The 18,445-nt window shown below is 35.6% G+C and overlaps 1 protein-coding gene across 5 annotated transcripts in view; it reads left to right on the forward strand.

Annotated features, from left to right (window-relative positions):
• The window catches only part of LOC118194985 (lysosomal cholesterol signaling protein-like), a 203,376-nt gene that overhangs the window by 132,586 nt on the left and 52,345 nt on the right, over nucleotides 1-18,445 (forward strand). For all 5 annotated transcript variants that reach the window (XM_085817366.1, XM_085817364.1, XM_085817363.1 and 2 more), the window contains exon 3: nucleotides 2,089-2,198. In XM_085817366.1, coding sequence (XP_085673492.1) covers nucleotides 2,089-2,198 — 110 coding nt within the window. The remainder of the gene's footprint in view (nucleotides 1-2,088; nucleotides 2,199-18,445) is intronic.

Below are 18,445 nucleotides of genomic sequence, written 5' to 3' on the forward strand. Positions count from 1 at the left end.
TTTTTAAAGCAGGCAAGATGAAAAAATAGCAAACGCCTTCGCCGGGAATCGAACCACGGACATCTGGATACCGTTACACCACAAAGGCACGCTGGAAAGCGGGAGAAATACCTTATAAGCTTTCCCTCAATCCCTTTTCCATTCAGTAACAGAATGTAGGACAGAAAAAGGTGTTAAAAAGAGCTAACGATTTTCAATGTTACAGTACAATCGTATGACTAAATATATTTTTTTAATATTAGTTTCAGTTTACGAATCCAAGGCTCTCCAGTTTAAGAAATGAAGGAAATAGCAATTACTGCGTACTAAGATAGGCTTACAAATTTCGTACAACAATAAATTTCATCAGATGATAGATTTCAGTCAAACATTTATAAGATTTATACTTTTATACAGGTACTGTAGAAGAAAACAGTCAACCAGAAAAACTGTTTCCTTTGTCCAATTAAGCAAACAATAAACAACCCATCTTCATATAATATAACTATCCGAAATATTTTAACTAAAATTAGCTACATTATATGTAAAGTTTATTAAAGACGGTTAATTAACTTTTCGAAGGCATATTTTGGAAATGCATGTTTTACAAAATTAAAAAGGAAACTAAGCATATACTTTTTCAAATTTAAATTTGTAGATCTTCGAAAATTCAGCCCTTTTAATAAAATTTGATTCTAAGTTACCCCTAAAGTCAACATTTTGCTTCTGTTTTTCCTCAGAAAAAGCTTCATATGAAACTATCTTAGATACATTTTTTGAGGTCGTTTCGCATATTACAGAAGCGAAATTTAAATAAAGGATCTTCTGTAGAATAGCGAATACGTTATTAATTTCAATTTTACCTGCAGATGGCAAGTCAAAAATATTTTTTAGTTTGCAGACTTTTACTTGAAGGTATGATATTACCATAGCTGCAATTTGAAAGTCTATCTTATTTTACTCATATTAAAAAACTGAAACAATGAATCTACGATCGGCCATTCCCAAGGGATTAATTACTCAGTTTTTATAAGCTTTTTATAAAAGCAACAGGAAAATAGCATTATTTATAAACGTGTGATGAGTAAATTGATTTTATATGTAATTTGTGCGACTGCTGTTTTATGAAAGCTAAGCAAATGAAGAATGAAAAAGAAACGTAATGTAAAATCCCAATTATCCAACAAAACTGGACTAAATGGTTGGACGCCTTGATTAGTTATTCTATTTGACATATAATTTTTTTTTTAATGTGTGATTATCCGTTAAGCCGGTATAGTAGTTAGTGAAGCTGACTTTCATACCGATGGGCCCGGGTTGAATCCCATAAAAGGTATGGATTTTTGTAAGTGTATAGTGTCTGTGCGGCAAGGGACACTCAAATACACGGCTAACCGAAAGTTCTGTTAAAAAGTTGATGGTAAATTTATCCAGTACAACAATACAAGTTAGATACAGAGGGAAAATTTTACACATATGAATTGCTAGAATAAACTGCTGTGGTATCGGTTAAGAGATATTTATAGAGTTCTGATATAAAATGCTGTACACTGTATTACAGAAAATATTACACTTCGATTATTACGCCAAAAAAGTGACTATAATAATTTTAGTTTTTAATACGAATTATATTTTTATGGTCAGTGGGTTAAAACGCAGTGTGTGGTAGTCAGGATTCTACTGGTGGAATAGTTCTTTTAAAAGTCAAGTTCAGCTAAATCATTATAACATATAAAAGTTTCTGTTGAATTTTAAATTTAAAAATAGTCCACAGTGTTACTAGATATTAATTTCATTGAAGCTAGAGTCAATAATTATTCCACTCGATGGTTATCCCTGGCATTTAATGTCGCGTTGATTTTAATGCAGTAAATAGATACAACAACCATGTTAGAAATATTGAGAGTTATTACTGTTAAAATCTAATTCATTATTACTGTTAGGAATTTTAATGCTTTTCAAAGACATTTCTTTTTTTTTTTTTTTTTTTTTTTTTTTTTTTTTTTTTTGAGTTCGGTCTTACAAACTGTTATTTTGAAAGTAAGTGATTTCGATTAAAGCACTATTTGCAGACATTATTTATTAAAGTGTCACAAACTTTCTTTTCAGATAGTGCCAAATGCTGAAAACTCGACGAATGGTTCTAAAACAGCTGACGAAATTGATTTCGATCGACTGTTACCGACATTGTTCGAATGTTTTGCCATTGTATTCTGCGGGTGAGCATCTTTGAAGCATTTTCCCATGTTTTGTTTTACTTCCTATTCAGCAGTTAAAGAGCATCTTCCTGTTCATTCATTTTCTGTATTCGGCAATGATTTTTTTGGGTAACACTGAAAAATGCCGAACATTATTAAACGAAATTTAAATAAATAAAATTCTGACAAGTTTATGAAGCGAAAATCGTTAGCAAAATTTGTACTTCCCAAACTCCATGTACAGTATCGCAACTAAACCAACAGCAATTTAAAAATACAAAAAAGAGGAATAATACTTATTATAAGTAATTAAAAAAAACTATTAGCCTAAATGGGCTAATAGTCTCGAAACGGAAGTTTGCGTCGTCCACTTTAAACGGTAGTGTCACTTTTCAAAGTGTTGCCACCAAATATAGTCACCCTGTATTATTTTTAAAGAAATTAAATAATGAAGAATCTGTATAAATGTATGTATGTTCCTCGCACTGTGAAAAACGACGGTTCCCAGAGCCATTAAATTTTGAATAACGTAGCCCTCAACCCGAACATGTGCAACTGGAAGTCGACATTTTGAATTTCGAATTTTACATTTCATATTTTGTAAAGCTTTAATGAATTTTTGATTAACAAACTCAAGGTTTTGAAAGCGAGCATTGGCAACATTGTATGGAATAAAACATTTTTCTCTTCGGCGGAGACTCTATATCGGAAATTCTAAAGACATGCTTTTTTTAAGTATTTTTGTGATTTTGCTGTTGAATTAAATTTTATGTGGCGCAAGTGCCAAGACTGAAGAAAATAGAAAAATGTATGCCAACACTTAACACTGCATTTAAAAATCTGAACATATACTGCTGTGTTGCATTTTTATGCTAGTATACTTATACCGCAAAGTTTTTATGCTAGTTTACTTTAGTGGTGTCTTCCGATCTTCAGCAATTCTTATCCGTATGGTTAGCTTAAAAATGAGAAAGGCCCACTTCACTGTGCTTGTAATGTCTGTTTCTCTGCTTCGTTACTTGATAGGCGGATAAGTTTACATACATATTTTAATATTAATCTTAATTGTGAGAGAAGAATAAATTCAACAGAAAAAAAATTTTGAAAATTCGAAATTTTGCATGCAGAAAAATTGCATTTTTAAAAGTTCCAAAAACCTCTTTTTTTTTTCTTTTTTAATATACACTCACGTTTGTGAAAATTGCAACACCAAGAAGGAATCGTCATAATTGAATGCAATTTAATACACAGTTGAGTGGTAGTGGTACAAATAAATGATTAAATGTTCAAAGCAAACAAACAAGAACAAGAGATCAGAATCAGTATTTTGTGTGGCCACCACGCGCCGCAATAAGTGCTGCTACACGACGTGGCATGGAGTCAAACAAAGTTTGAATGTCTGACTGAGGAAGAGCATTCCATATCGTTTGTACGCGTACCCAAAGTTCGTCTGCAGACGCAACAGGACGAGGATCACGAGCAAGACGCCGACCAATGATATCCCACACATGTTCAATTGGCGACATATCCGGGGAACACGCAGGCCAAGGAAGAAGCTGTACCTGCTGCGCTGCAAAGAAGGATTCAACAATCCGAGCAGTATGAGGGCGGGCATTGTCCTGTTGAAATACAGCGCCTGGCAAGCTTTGAAGGAAGGGAACAGCTTCGGGCTGTAGAACTTCACGGATATACCGGTTGCTGTTCAGATTGCCCACAATTCGTAGCAATTGAGATCGTCTATGATATGCTATGGCGCCCCAGACCATAACTCCGGGTGTTCGTCCACTGTGGCGTTCGAGAATGCACTCCGGAAGGTGGCGTTCACCGGCATAGCGTCTGACACGAATGCGGCCATCATGGTACCACAAATTAAAGCGGGATTCGTCAGAAAACACGACATGCTGCCAATCAGCACGCCAGTCTCTATGCTGATTGGCCCATTGTAGCCGCAGGCGGCGATGGTCGTGCGTTAGGGGGATCCTGTATAAAGGAGTCCGTGCGCGCAGTCCACACTGCAGCAGACGTCTACGAATTGATGAAGCACACAATGAAACACCTGTAGCTATTGACCACAGTGCTGCCAATTGTCTAGAGGAAGCTGTACGGTCCGTCCGCGCCATGCGGACCAGGTGTCTATCATCGCGAGCTGACGTCACATTTCGGGGTCCACTCCCGGATTTCCGAGTTGTCCGACACTCGTCCGTCACTGTGCTGCTGTTACGCTGCACACGAGAGGCTACTGCACGATGCGACAATCCAGCTTCACGAAGGCCGATGATTCTCCCTCGTTCAAACTCTGTAAGTTGTTCAAATCTCGCTCTCTTTCGTCGATGAGGCATAAGTACAGATTGAGTTAACGTTTACCACTAGCAGATAACCACCGATAACCATACACGCCTCGCTACAGCCGTCTATTTATTCGGATCCATCAGCCGTTCAGAGGGCGCTGCTCAGCATACGCATGCGCTACGGATTTGCAATTCTAATCATTTGCATATCATGCGCTACTTTGCATTTCCTGAAAATTTCAGCTCACTCGCGTAAGTCCTTCATGGTGTTGCAATTTTCACAAACGTGAGTGTATATATATATTTGTTTCAAAAGAATAAATTGAATTTAAATGCAAATTTAATTAATTCTTTGCGCCATTGCTACAAGGAATGAAATTTTAATTTTAACAAAAATGTATATACGTAAAAAGCAAGTTTAAAGTTAAAATAATTAAAAAATGTGCAAACATATAAAAGATTTAATTTTCGAACTAATCTACAATATCATTTAAATTCAGATAGCATAAGTAAATCAAGTGCAAAACCAAACCATGAAAATAAATTCACCAATTTAGAAATTAATATTAATCTAAATTTTTTTTAAATAATGCATAAGTGAATGACTGTTGAGCAGGCAGAAGACAAAATTATCAAGGGGAAGTTGCCTCCAAACCTAACTCTACAATCATTCAATTCGTGTTTCGACATTCATGCAAGCAAGGGTAAAAGTCAATACCAAAAGTAAATACATAGTGAAGAATGTCCAAAAAGAAATACCAATAAATTGGTACCTTGAGAAATGAGCAATTAAAAGTAAAGGTCTAAAAGGAAAATACCAATAATGAAGTATTTTGAGAATTAAGCAATATAAAGTCTAGTATTAAATTATTTTTTTTATTTATTTTTTTTTAAAAATTTTCAGAAAAATTAATTTAGAAACCAATGCATTTTAGAAACCCTTATCTACATAAACCTCCCCGACACAAATATGTAATTATATTTTTAAGTATTTATTTGTTTTTTATAAATTATGAATTAGTTCTTTTTATATTCTTATTGGTTTATATAAATTATGTCTAGTTCCTTTTTAGTTTCTTTTTGATTGATATGCATATTCGTGTCGGGGAGGTTTCTGTAGAAAGGGTTTCTAAAATGCATTGGTTTCTAAATTAATTTTTCTAAAAAAATTTTACATTTTTTTAAAATTTAATTTAATACTAGACTTTACATTGCTTAATTCTCAAAATACTTCATTATTGGTATTTTCCTTTTAGACCTTTATTTTTAATTGCTAATTTCTCAAGGTACCACTTTATCGGTATTTTTTTTTTTTTTTTTTTTTTTTTTTTTTTGACATTCTTCACTATGTATTTACTTTTGGTTTTGACTTTTACCCTTGCCTGCATGAATGACGAAACACGAATTGAATGATTGTTTGGAGTTAGGTTTGGAGGCAACTTCCCCTTGATAAGTCTGTCTCCTGCCTGCTCAACAGTCATTCACTTATGCATTTTTAAAAAAAAAATTAAATTAATTTTAATTTGCTAAATTGGTGAATTTATTTTCATGGTTTGGTTTTGCAATTGATTTACTTATGCTATCTGAAATTAAATGATGTTGTAGATTAGTTCGAAAATTAAATCTTTTATATGTTTGCACATTTTTTAATTATTTTAACTTTAAATTTGCTTTTTACGTATATACATTTTTGTTAAAATTTATATATATATATATATATTAGCCCAAAGGGACTGCATGGAAGTGTATATCTTTCTAGCACTGTGAAAAAAAAAAACGGTACCTAGATACATCAAATTTTGAATAACGTAGTCCTTCACTTGAATATGGGCATATGAAGCCCAAATTTGGAATTTGTTTTAATATCTATTTCATAATTTGTAAAAGTTTAACGAATTTTTTATTAACAAATCAACGATTTCAAAGCGAGCAATGGTAACACTGTACGGAAAAAGAAAAATTATCTCCAATGCACGAGACTGTGTATCAGAAATTCTAAAGATATGCTCTTTTTTAATTATATTGTGATATTGATGTTAAATTAAATTTTAAGTGAGAAGAATATGATATTTTATATATAAAGGTAACACACAAAACTTCGAAAAAACGGCCGTTTGGGCGTAATATAAAATTTGAAAGCTTTCAATTTTTTTATGAAAGTGAACTTCCGCGATTTTGATAACATTTCTTCTAGATTAATTTTGAATCCCACAGAAATATTCTTTTTTTTTTCTGAAAGATCTTCAATACGGAAAGGAACTTCCTTCTTTAAGAATCTCATAAGAAAATTTAAATTTCGTTTATTTTAGGAAAAAAAGTCACATAATCCAGACTACCCTAGTGGGAACTCACCTTATTTTATTCATTTCTGTAACTGAAATCATGGCAGCCATTTATATAAAGGTTATTTTATTTTAATTTTTTAACGTATAGAAAGTTTGGAAATCTGCACTTTTGAAATTTCACCGGAAATAATGCCCTAATTTTCGTCGCTAATTAACTCATTAATAACCGATTGGATACCACAATCAGTGGCCATTCCTTTTAATATAATTCCTCGTAAAGTATACAGTATTGTATAGTTTCACAGTTTTTCCCATAATAAACGTAAGTATGAGCCAATTTCCTTGCGAAAGTTCCCTTTCCTTCCTAATTTTCTCTAAAGTTCCTTTTATAACACTGGAAATCCTGCAATGTTAGATCTTAAACTGAATATTTTAGGGCTTCTTACTTTAGAAGAATAGTTAAATTACTTTGTACTGGTTGCAATTATGACTACATTATACTCATCGCCTCTATAAGAAATAAATTAAATGGCTAGTGACATTTTGACAAAGCAAATGATGGTATACCCTACTTTTAGAGAGAAGATTTCTTGAGACACTAATCAATATTATTACGTTAATTACTTAAATAGCTTAGTTATATTAATCAAAATCAATATAATAACTCAGGAAACAATACCGTAAAGTTTCTTCTCCATAAATATGAATTGCAATAAGAATGCTTACTTTTTTTAGATTAATTCACATTTTAAATTACTTCTATCCTTAGATTTTTTACGTTTTGATTCCTAACTCTTGTTGCAACTGTATTCCTACAGCGTTATAAAAGACGACTCCGTGTGCCTAAGATAATGCAGATAGTAGCATAGTCATTCAGCATCTGGTCACTTTCACGATTACTAGAATGCCTTGCTGACAGTCGCAAAGTAGATTTAAGCTTGTGTGTGAGCAAATTTCGATTGGGATTTGACGATGATTTCAATTTAACTTTTGCCAAGTCACCATTCGGTGACATTTGATCGTTTTGCGAAGGACTCGAGCTTAGGAATTCTCTTAGGAGTTATGTTATTATCAGAAGCCTACTATCAGATATAACTTACCTAACCAGGTTGATTCTTATTTTATACTACCTCAATCTGCTTAATGCCTCAATAAAATTTGATGTTTTAACGTAAAGGAATAGGAAAATTTTAATACAGTTATTCCATCAATTTACAGGTCTAATTTACTCTTTTCTTACGTTCTTGGACGTTGAAAGAAAAGCATCGTTAAGTTTTACTTCGAATTACTATATGAGCGAACAAAAAACGATACAAGCGCAGAAACTTTTTATTGAGTAATTACCTTATAGCCACAGCTGTTTCGAGTAATGCAGCCCATGACAGTAAGCAAATATAGTACATAAATACGCAGATGGAAGACGTTGTGCAGCTTTATGAATTACAGCGAAAACGTTTGGTATTTATTTTATATGAATGGTCTTTCTCATTTCTGTAATAAAAAGCATACGACTTTATTAACATTACTAGCAGCTTCGCTGCCAGCCTTCGTCTGGCTTTTAAATGTACCGGAAAAATGGTTGATGAGAACACCAAACGTGAAATTTAAAAACTGCGTAGAATTTTACTCTGCACAACAATTTCATAAAAAAAGTTATTACGTATAACAAAATTACAATGAAATGAGCAATATTATTAATACAAATATTAATTATCCTAATAAATAAACTAACCAACTTCCCTTTGCAAAATCTTCAAATGGTATAAAGGAGATTAAGAACTTTGTTTCCTAAAAAAAAATCACTCAAAACTTTTCAATACCTTAAAAACAGTGAAATGAGCAATAAATAACATAAAAGAATACAAAAACAAAAAATTCTGAAAAGCAAAGTATGTATAATTAATGATATTTTATCTTATAATTTCAAGAGAAAAAAATTACAATGAAATAAGCTATATCCCTTAATACAAATATTAATTATCCTAATAAAAAAATTAACCAACTTTCCGTTGAAGGAAAAAAATCATGCAAAACTTTTCAATATCTTACAAACAGTGAAATAAGCAAAAAATAACGTGAAAAAATAAAGATGTGAGATGTGAGAAGTGTACTCGGAAGCTTCTTTAAAAAAAAATTTTTTTAATACAAAATATTATCCTTTTTCCAAAATTCTTTTTGTAAAAGCAGTCGCAAGGATGAAAGTTTAACATGTCCAAAAATCAAAGAAAAATAAACTGTACATTTTTAAAAATAATCTTTTTTAGAAAAACTCCCGTTGAAAAGGTGTTAAGCTTCCTTTGTTAAATAACTTCGTATTTAATCGATTTGTTGAAACACGAAATTTATTTTAAGTTCGTAAAATAGCTAAGTGCCTGCGTTTATGACGATTTGAAAATGGAGTGTGTAGAGTAAAATCTCGCTTTCCTATAGCCCATTATGTCCCAAAATAAGGCGATTTCGTCACAAAACGTAAAATAAAAAAATTCTAATTCAAATTTCGAAAACATCGCTTCGAGGTGCTCTGGCTCTTGTCTAGATGCACCTATGTACCAAATTTCGTAGCTGTGGGTCTATTAGCTTACGCGCAAGTGCAAGCGAAAGACACACACACGCAGACAGACTCTTTCTTTTATTATATTGTTACGAATTTGGTATTTAAAAAGCTAATGTTAGTTCAATTATAAATTAAATGGTTTTATTTCTCGCGCAGTGCAGCGCGTGACGAATATTAAAAGAAAGCTAAGCCGGAAAATTGAAAATACAAGAGCGCGTGCATTAAATAAATAAATATCTCTTTTTGATTTCGAGAAAGTACTGGAAAATTCTAGCGCGTGATTTTAAAATCTTATAGAAGGAGGAAAACATCTCAGTTTGTAGTAGTTGCTTAGTTTGTTGTTGTTTAGAAAACTACTGTTGTTGATTGTAGCGAATTCGCGGATTAGCGTTCTTTAGCTGTTTTGAATTACGTTCTATTGGACATTTGAGTAGTTAAAAGAAAACTACTGTGAGATATTGTAATACTGCGTGATAATTTGAGAAAATTTAAGCATTTTTGTTGTGATAATAATAAATTTTTGTTCATTTTTTTTATCGGACTTGTGCATTCATTTCATAACGAACCCGTACGCACGCAACAATTTTTGGTGTCAGAAGTGGGATTTGAATGCCAATAACAAGAGCGATGGAAGAGCAATTAAGGCAGTTAATATCAGCCTTTCCCTCATTTAAAGAAGAAATTAAAGAGGAAATGAAATTGGGCCAGGAATCCGTTAAGGACGAAATGAAAGCCGTTCAAGCTGGTCAAGAAGAAATGAAAAGAGAAATTACTTGCATAATAGAAAATAAATTTGAAGCTATGGAAGGCAGAATTGACGCAGTTGAAAATAAAGTTGGACATATTGAAGAAAAGTTTCTTCCGTAAAAGATCATATTGAAGAAAGAGTTTCTTCGGTGAAAGAAGAACTAGAAGAAAGAGTTTCTTCTGTAAAAGAACATATAGAAGGGAGAGTTTCTGCTGTGGAGGAACGAATTGAAGGAAGAGTTTGTGCCGTCCAACACCAAATCGAACAACAAATTGATGAGAGAGTTTCTGAAGTTGCCAAAGAAATGGATACTTTAAAGAAATTCGTAGCGTCGGCAGGGAGCAGGAGTGATGATTTTAAATTCTTACCAATGCCTGCTCGTCCACCTCTGAAGCTATCCACATATGATGGAAAGACCTCCTGGCAGGTGTATAAGACACAATTTTCTATCGTTGCGGATGCGAATGGATGGGATTTTCAAGCTAAGGCCTGTCATCTCGCCGCTTTTCTAAGAGCCGACGTAGCGGATATCCTTCAGACTCTTCCCGAAAACAAAAGGTTAGATTTCGAAGCTCTGTCCGGCGCCTTGGAGTTGCGCTTTGGGGAGAAGTGTTTAAAAGACTACAGCAGGCTCCAATTAAAATCTCGTCAACAGAAGCCTACCGAAACACTTCAGGAGCTCGCCGCGGATGTTGAAAGGCTGTCCCATCTCGCGTTTTCGGAATGCCCGACAGAAACAAGGGAAATCCTGTCCTTGCAATACTTTATCGACGGCATCCGAGATACTGAAATACAGAAAGCTCTACGAATGGCGGATGTAAAAGATTTAAAAAGTGCTCTAGTGTACGCCATGAAATTTGAGGCAGCCCAGCAAGCCACTCATCGAGACCGCCACCCAGTCAGAGCTGCTCAAGTCCAGGAGCCAGGGGATCAAGTTACCGCTCGACTTGACGATTTAACTAGACAACTGAACGCCTTGAGACGGAATATTGGTGAGAAGAAACCGACCGTTAAGTGCTGGAACTGCGGTGCTGAAGGACAATTACGACGAAATTGCAAAACACCCCAGGGTACTGATGTTAAGACCGCTTCTAACAAGCAGCAGGGAAACTAATTAGTGGCCATCTCGCGGGGCGGAGGTTGCCAGATAATGAAAAGCCCCCGTTTAAAGCGCTTCAGATTTCTGCAGTGAGAGGCGGCAGTAATGGACTTTCCATAATAGGACATATTAATGGAGTTCCATGCAATATGACTATAGATACAGGAGCCAACGTCACCATCATCCGAAAAGATTTCGCTCAACAACTAGGAAACAAACTTATCTGCACGCCGCCCTGCGTTACCCTCCAGACTGTGTCCGGTGAGAAGATCGACATCGACGGAAAAGTAAATGTTAATATCACGTTTGGAAGTGCCGCTTACCATCACACGGCATATGTAGCAGAGATCACTGATTCTTGCATATTCGGATTGGACTTTCTAAGGAAATACAATTTTTCCTTGGATTTTAAAAATAACGAATTGCATTCTACATCTGAGGACATACCGTTATTTCTCGTTAATGATGAAAAAGTTAAATCTGTCCATAAAATCATAGCACAAGACTATATCACAATACCGGCAAGAACAGAAATTTTACTTCCTGGATCCATAGCCGAAAATAGAAATTTCCGCTACGGCATCATAGAATATCCCAATAACTGTAATATCCCAAAAGGAGTACTAGTAGCCTCAACACTCGTCGACCTATCCAGAACGGTTATCCCGGTGAGAGTCGCCAATGTAACTGAAAAGTCGAGAGTTATTAAGAAAGGTGAAGTGGTTGCAACATGTACTCCAGTAACCAGCGTTGAAAGAAAGAGTAACATCCCAGAATCCGTGTCCCCAGAGAGCATTACATCGGAGTTATTGCAGAATGCACAATTAAACGATAAAGAGAAAAATGCTGCCGATCGAGTCATTAAAGATCTTCAAGTTGTTTTCTCCCGCTCGTCTTCTGACGTGGGTCGAACTAGTTTGACACAACATAGAATAGATACTGGCGATCATCCCCCGATCAAGCAACATCCAAGACGTCTACCGTTTGCTAATCAGGAAGAGGTGCGAACACTGTTAAAAGATATGGAAGAAGGCGATGTCATCGAGCCTTCAGCGAGTCCATGGGCATCTCCCATCGTTCTCGTCAGAAAGAAAGACGGCTCAACAAGATTTTGCGTTGACTATCGCCGGTTGAATGAGGTTATGAAGAAAGACAGTTACCCTCTTCCTAGAATTGATGACATTCTAGACACTCTTTCTGGAAGCAAGTGGTTCTCAACACTTGATTTAAAGAGTGGGTATTGGCAGGTAGAAATCCATCCTGATGACCGAGAAAAGACGGCATTTACTACGGGACAAGGACTTTGGAAGTTCAAAGTGATGCCGTTTGGACTGTGTAATGCGCCGGCAACATTCGAACGTCTTATGGAGACTGTTTTGAAAGGCCTTTCCTACGAAGCCTGTCTGATATACCTGGACGATATCATCATCGTCGGAAAGAGTTTTGAAGAGCATCTAGAAAATCTTAGAAAGGTGCTTCAGAAACTGAAAGAGGCCAATCTGAAGCTGACTCCCGCTAAATGCAAATTGTTTCGAAAGGAAGTGACTTACCTGGGACATGTCATCTCTGCAGAAGGTGTGCGCACGGATCCTGAAAAGGTATCAGCGGTTAAATCCTGGACACGTCCCGAAAATTTCCATCAGCTGAGAAGCTTCCTAGGGCTTTGCACCTACTATAGGAGATTCGTGAAGAACTTTTCTTCCATCGCAAGACCACTTCACAAGCTCACAGAGAGCAAGCAAAGATTCTTGTGGACAAAGGAATGCGAGGATGCATTTAACAATTTAAAGGAAGCTTTAACATCTGCTCTAATCCTGACGTATCCTCAGCTCGACAGACCATTTATTCTCGACACCGACGCGAGCAATGAAAGTGTCGGTGCTGTTTTGTCCCAAGAAATAGACGGCCAAGAACGTGTAGTAGCTTACTGGAGCAAGTGCCTGTCTAAACCGGAGAGGAATTACTGTGTCACAAGGAAAGAGTTGCTCGCCATAGTCAAAGCTGTACAACATTTCCATCATTATCTATACGGGAGAAAATTCCTCCTCCGCACGGACCATGCCTCATTGGCCTGGCTTTTAAATTTCAAAAATCCTGAGGGTCAAATAGCCAGGTGGATACAGAGACTCCAAGAATATGACATCACTATCCGTCATCGTAAGGGATCATCACACGGAAACGCCGACGCCCTGTCTAGAAGACCTTGCCAAGAAAGCTGCCGATATTGTTCCAGGGTGGAAGCGAAATACGAGCTGCTGACTCCGGTCGCAAGACAAATTACAACATCAACATCGGCTGATCGAGACCCGTGGAGTGATGATGAAGTCAGGAAAGACCAGCTAGAAGACCGCGACATTAAACCCATACTTGATTTAATAGAGTCATCAAACAGAAAACCTACATGGCAGGACATTTCTATCTGTAGTCCTACAACAAAACAATACTGGGCACTCTGGGATTCACTTCACATTCGAAACGGCGTCTTATACCGGAAATTCGAGTCGGATGATGGGAAGATGTTCCGATGGCAACTGATACTTCCAAGATCCCGGATTCCTGATGTCCTCAAAGAACTACATAACAGCCCTACAGGAGGTCACTTTGGAATTATGAAGACCTTACAGAGAGTTCGTGAGCGCTTTTACTGGAATAATGCAAAGAATGACGTGCAAAAGTGGTGCCGATCTTGCGATGCCTGTGCAGGTCGGAAAGGACCGAGGACACGCAGCCGAGGCAGACTGCAACCTTACAACGTAGGTGCGCCTTTTGAACGTATCGCCTTTGACATCCTGGGACCTCTGCCACGAACTGCTGATGGCAACAAATACATACTCGTTGTCATTGATTACTTCACCAAGTGGCCTGAAGCTTATCCTATTCCTGATCAAGAGGCAGTCACAGTAGCTGAGGTAATGATACAGCACTGGATTTCCAGGTTCGGAGTGCCTCTTCAGTTACATTCCGATCAGGAAAGGAATTTTGCCTCGGCAGTAATCAAAGAACTATGCAAACTACTTGGCATTGACAAAACTCAAACGACGCCATTGCATCCCCAGTCGGACGGCATGGTAGAGAGGTTCAATCGAACCATCCTTAATAACCTCTCATTAGTGGTTTCCAGAAACCAACAGGACTGGGACAAGAAATTACCACTCTTTTTACTGGCTTACCGCAGTGCTGTCCACGAGACTACCGGCTATTCTCCATCACAGATGCTCTTCGGTCGTGACCTTCGTCTGCCTTGTGATCTATTGTTTGGCCGCCCTCCGGATGCTCCTTCATCGTCTGAGGAATATATTCAAGATCTCCAGGCCCGGTTTGAAGTGATGCACAATTTTGCACGAGAGCGAGTCAACTTGGGGACGGAGAAGATGAAGACCCGATACGACACAAGAGCTACTGAACATCAATTCCACGAAGGAGACAAGGTGTGGTTGTGGAATCCGACTCGACGGAAAGGACTTTGTCCGAAATTACAGTCACCTTGGGATGGGCCGTACACAGTCCTAAACAGTCTGAATGACGCCGTGGTTCGAATTCGTAAGTCTTCGAACTCTAAACCTAAAGTCGTTCATTACGACAGGTTAGCTCATTACTATGGCCATAGTACATAATGTAAATAATTGTAAATAGTATAAGACCATGGTCCATTTTGTTTTTAAATGTGTATTTGATTTGTATTTGATAGCATTTGATTTGTTTTATGTATTGCATTTATTGTTCATGTTGTTTATTATTGTAATGTAATGCTTATTAATGCATTTATGCCACAATTGTAAGTTTAGCTTCCTGTCCAGGGATTGTACTGCCCGGGACGTGCAGTCATTGGGAAGGGGGCAGTGTTACGAATTTGGTATTTAAAAAGCTAATGTTAGTTCAATTATAAATTAAATGGTTTTATTTCTCGCGCAGTGCAGCGCGTGACGAATATTAAAAGAAAGCTAAGCCGGAAAATTAAAAATACAAGAGCGCGTGCATTAAATAAATAAATATCTCTTTTTGATTTCGAGAAAGTACTGGAAAATTCTAGCGCGTGATTTTAAAATCTTATAAAAGGAGGAAAACATCTCAGTTTGTAGTAGTTGCTTAGTTTGTTGTTGTTTAGAAAACTACTGTTGTTGATTGTAGCGAATTCGCGGATTAGCGTTCTTTAGCTGTTTTGAATTACGTTCTATTGGACATTTGAGTAGTTAAAAAAAACTGCTGTGAGATATTGTAGTACTGCGTGATAATTTGAGAAAATTTAAGCATTTTTGTTGTGATAATAATAAATTTTTGTTCATTTTTTTTATCGGACTTGTGCATTCATTTCATAACGAACCCGTACGCACGCAACAATATGTAGAGATTTTCTGATCTCGTGCTGAAACATAAAATTTTGTGGCTTCAAACGTAGGTCATATACGAAATTTAGAGCTGCATTCTTTATCCTAGTTCGAACATAGTATCGCATAACATTGTCTTTTGATTGCATAACATCGTCTATTTTGCTATTAAATTTACTTCATAAGTTTATTAAAAATAAAATTCTATTTAAGATCTGTAAATGGCCATAAATACCTTGGCTAATATTTATTCTGTATCTTGATAAAATATTTTGTAAATTAATAAATAATAAATGATTTCCTAATTTTATGCGCTCGAATACTTGGTACATTTTTATTCTTTAAATTTCTTCTTATCTGAAACAAAAAAATCTGATGTAATACTCCTTTGTTTAAAAACTCTCGCTGAAACGTAATGTCAAATGCGTTAAATTTACGTATCCGGGGCAACATAATTCGTTTGTAGTGCTAAAAAAGTTAATGCATCATTGAACCATACAGCGCGGTGTCACAGATTAAGCAAAGAATGTATAAGATATTTCTCTCGCTTTCATAGCATGCCTTCGTGGTGTATTGCTCAGCACGCTCCACGCGTATTCGAAAGGTCCGTGGTTCGAGTTCCGGAGAGGGCATTGCTCATTTTTAACGTCTTCTGCTTCTAAAATATCCTAATGTTTCTACAAATGTCTGAATAACAAAATCTGGATTTCTATAAATCTTTATATTTTGCGTAGAAACTCTAATTTTAGTCGTAAATTTTTAAAATTATTTTAACTGTATTTAGTGTTTTATATTTTTCAATTTTTAATAGAAATATTTTGAGAGTTTATATAATTTTACCTTGTCGTGAAGTGAGAATTGAATTAATTGAAAGAGAAATATATCTCTAATTGAATTCGAGGAAATAAGTTTAAATGAAATGCAGGAAAATTACATATAATTAGATATTCCGTACGAAGAAATCATGTGGTGACCACATCAGACTTTTTAATTGTGTTTCTTGAGTTATACTTTATTGTATTGCACTTATTGCTGAAAACATGTATGCATTTTTAAAAAATATTACTGGTTTAAAGAAGATATTAAATAATTTTATTCTATTTTTCTCTTATATTTGTGCGATTTTTCCCTCGCTGTTACATAATAAAATTTTTTCTCAATAAACAATAATTTATCAGTTTTATTAATTATTTTTGGTAATCAATGGAATCTTGATTATGCAAATCAACTGACATAGCATATTCGGCTATCTATACCCAATCGCCCTCTTGATCGTCATTAACTTCCTTTAAAATTTTATCGACCCAAGAGGCTCAAAGCAGAATCTGTTGGGGGCATTCGTCTAAAGCGCAAACGTTTTCCTGGAAGGTGTTTCGCCGTGCTTGGTCGATCGGCTGGACAGTAATCAGCACCTCTTGAGATTTTAATTCAGACAGTATTCTCTTCGCTTCAGTGTGTGTTTTTTTTATAAACTTAAATATGTCGCGTCAGTTACTGTCATTTAGTTTGAAATGCAAAAGCTTCTTTATCAATGTTGTGAAATCATGCTATCATGATATAACACTAATGGCAAATGGAAAAAAAACTTGCATTCATATAACACTGACGTGGAAGTAAATTCATGAAAACTATATGATGTTTCTCGGCAACCCTGTGAGGAAATCACGGCGCAGGCTTGGGAACCACTGGATTAAGGCTTTAAAAAAATTGAAATGTTTCAGGTTTTAAATTACGTCCAAAGGGGCGTTTTTTAACACTTTGTGTGTTGCCTTTATTTATTAAATACAATGTTTTTCGCACTTAAACCATAAAATTCAGTTCAAGAGGAATATCGCAAAATAATTTTAAATTGAGCATATCTTTAGAATTTCCGATTCACAGTCTCGCGCGCTGGAGATAAAAATGTTTTTTTCTGTACAACGTTGCCATTGCTCTTGGAAATCTTTGAGTTTGTTAATCGAAAATTCGTCAAAGTTTTACAAACTATGAAATCAATAATAAAACAAATTCCAAATTTCAAATTTGGGCTTCCAGATGCTCATATCCGTAGGAGGATTACGTCATTCAAACTTCGATGGCTCTAGGTACCGTTGTTTTATCACAATACGAGAAACATGCATACATTTATGCAGATTCTTCATTATTTAATTTCTTCAAATATAATACAGGGCGATGATAATTGTTGGCAACAGTTTGAAAAGTGAAACGGACATTCAGAGTGATTACACGAAAAATCACAAAACGAAAACAATAGTCTTTCAGGAACAAAGCCCCTTTAGACTAAAAAAAAAACTTAATTTCTTAGGAAAAAAATACATGTATCATTATCGCCTTTTTTTAATTATTAATACATTTTGTGTCTTTTTATAATACAATTTCAAGAGTTCTGAAATAATAAGGAATAAGGTGTGATACAACATGACAAAAGCAACAATTTTCGTACTACAGTTTGGGGTGGAATATGAGATATGAACACGAAACACGGTAAATACGAAAAATTTTAATCACGGATATTTACAAAAATATATTTAATATTTACAAGAATTGTTCTATGGATGACCACCAGTTGCAATACATGCATCACAACGATAACAGTTCTCATTTATAAGACGCAGACTGACTTTCCTGAAGACCCTGTAGCCAAAATTAGCATCTTTGCTGTAAAAGTACTGGCATCTTCCAAAATGTATGCCAGTCACTACATCATTGTTGTGACGCACGTTTTGCAGTTTGCAGTCGTCTATTTGAACAATTCTTGTAAATATCAAACATTCTATTTTGCAATTTTATTTACTAAAACGATTTTTCGTTCTGCATATTTTTCGTACTTCCTGTATTCCCGCGTTCATATTTTACATTCCAACCCCCCCCAACTGTGTTAGACAAACTGTTATTTTTGCTATATTGTATCTTTCCTTCAAGCTGTCACCATCATTTCTGTTGCATCCGTATACGATTTGAATTCAGAT

Source organism: Stegodyphus dumicola, chromosome 5 (genome assembly GCF_044657685.1).
Source record: "Stegodyphus dumicola isolate Sdum_Otavi_A_Nest chromosome 5, ASM4465768v1".
Classification (NCBI taxonomy): Eukaryota; Metazoa; Arthropoda; class Arachnida; order Araneae; family Eresidae; genus Stegodyphus; species Stegodyphus dumicola.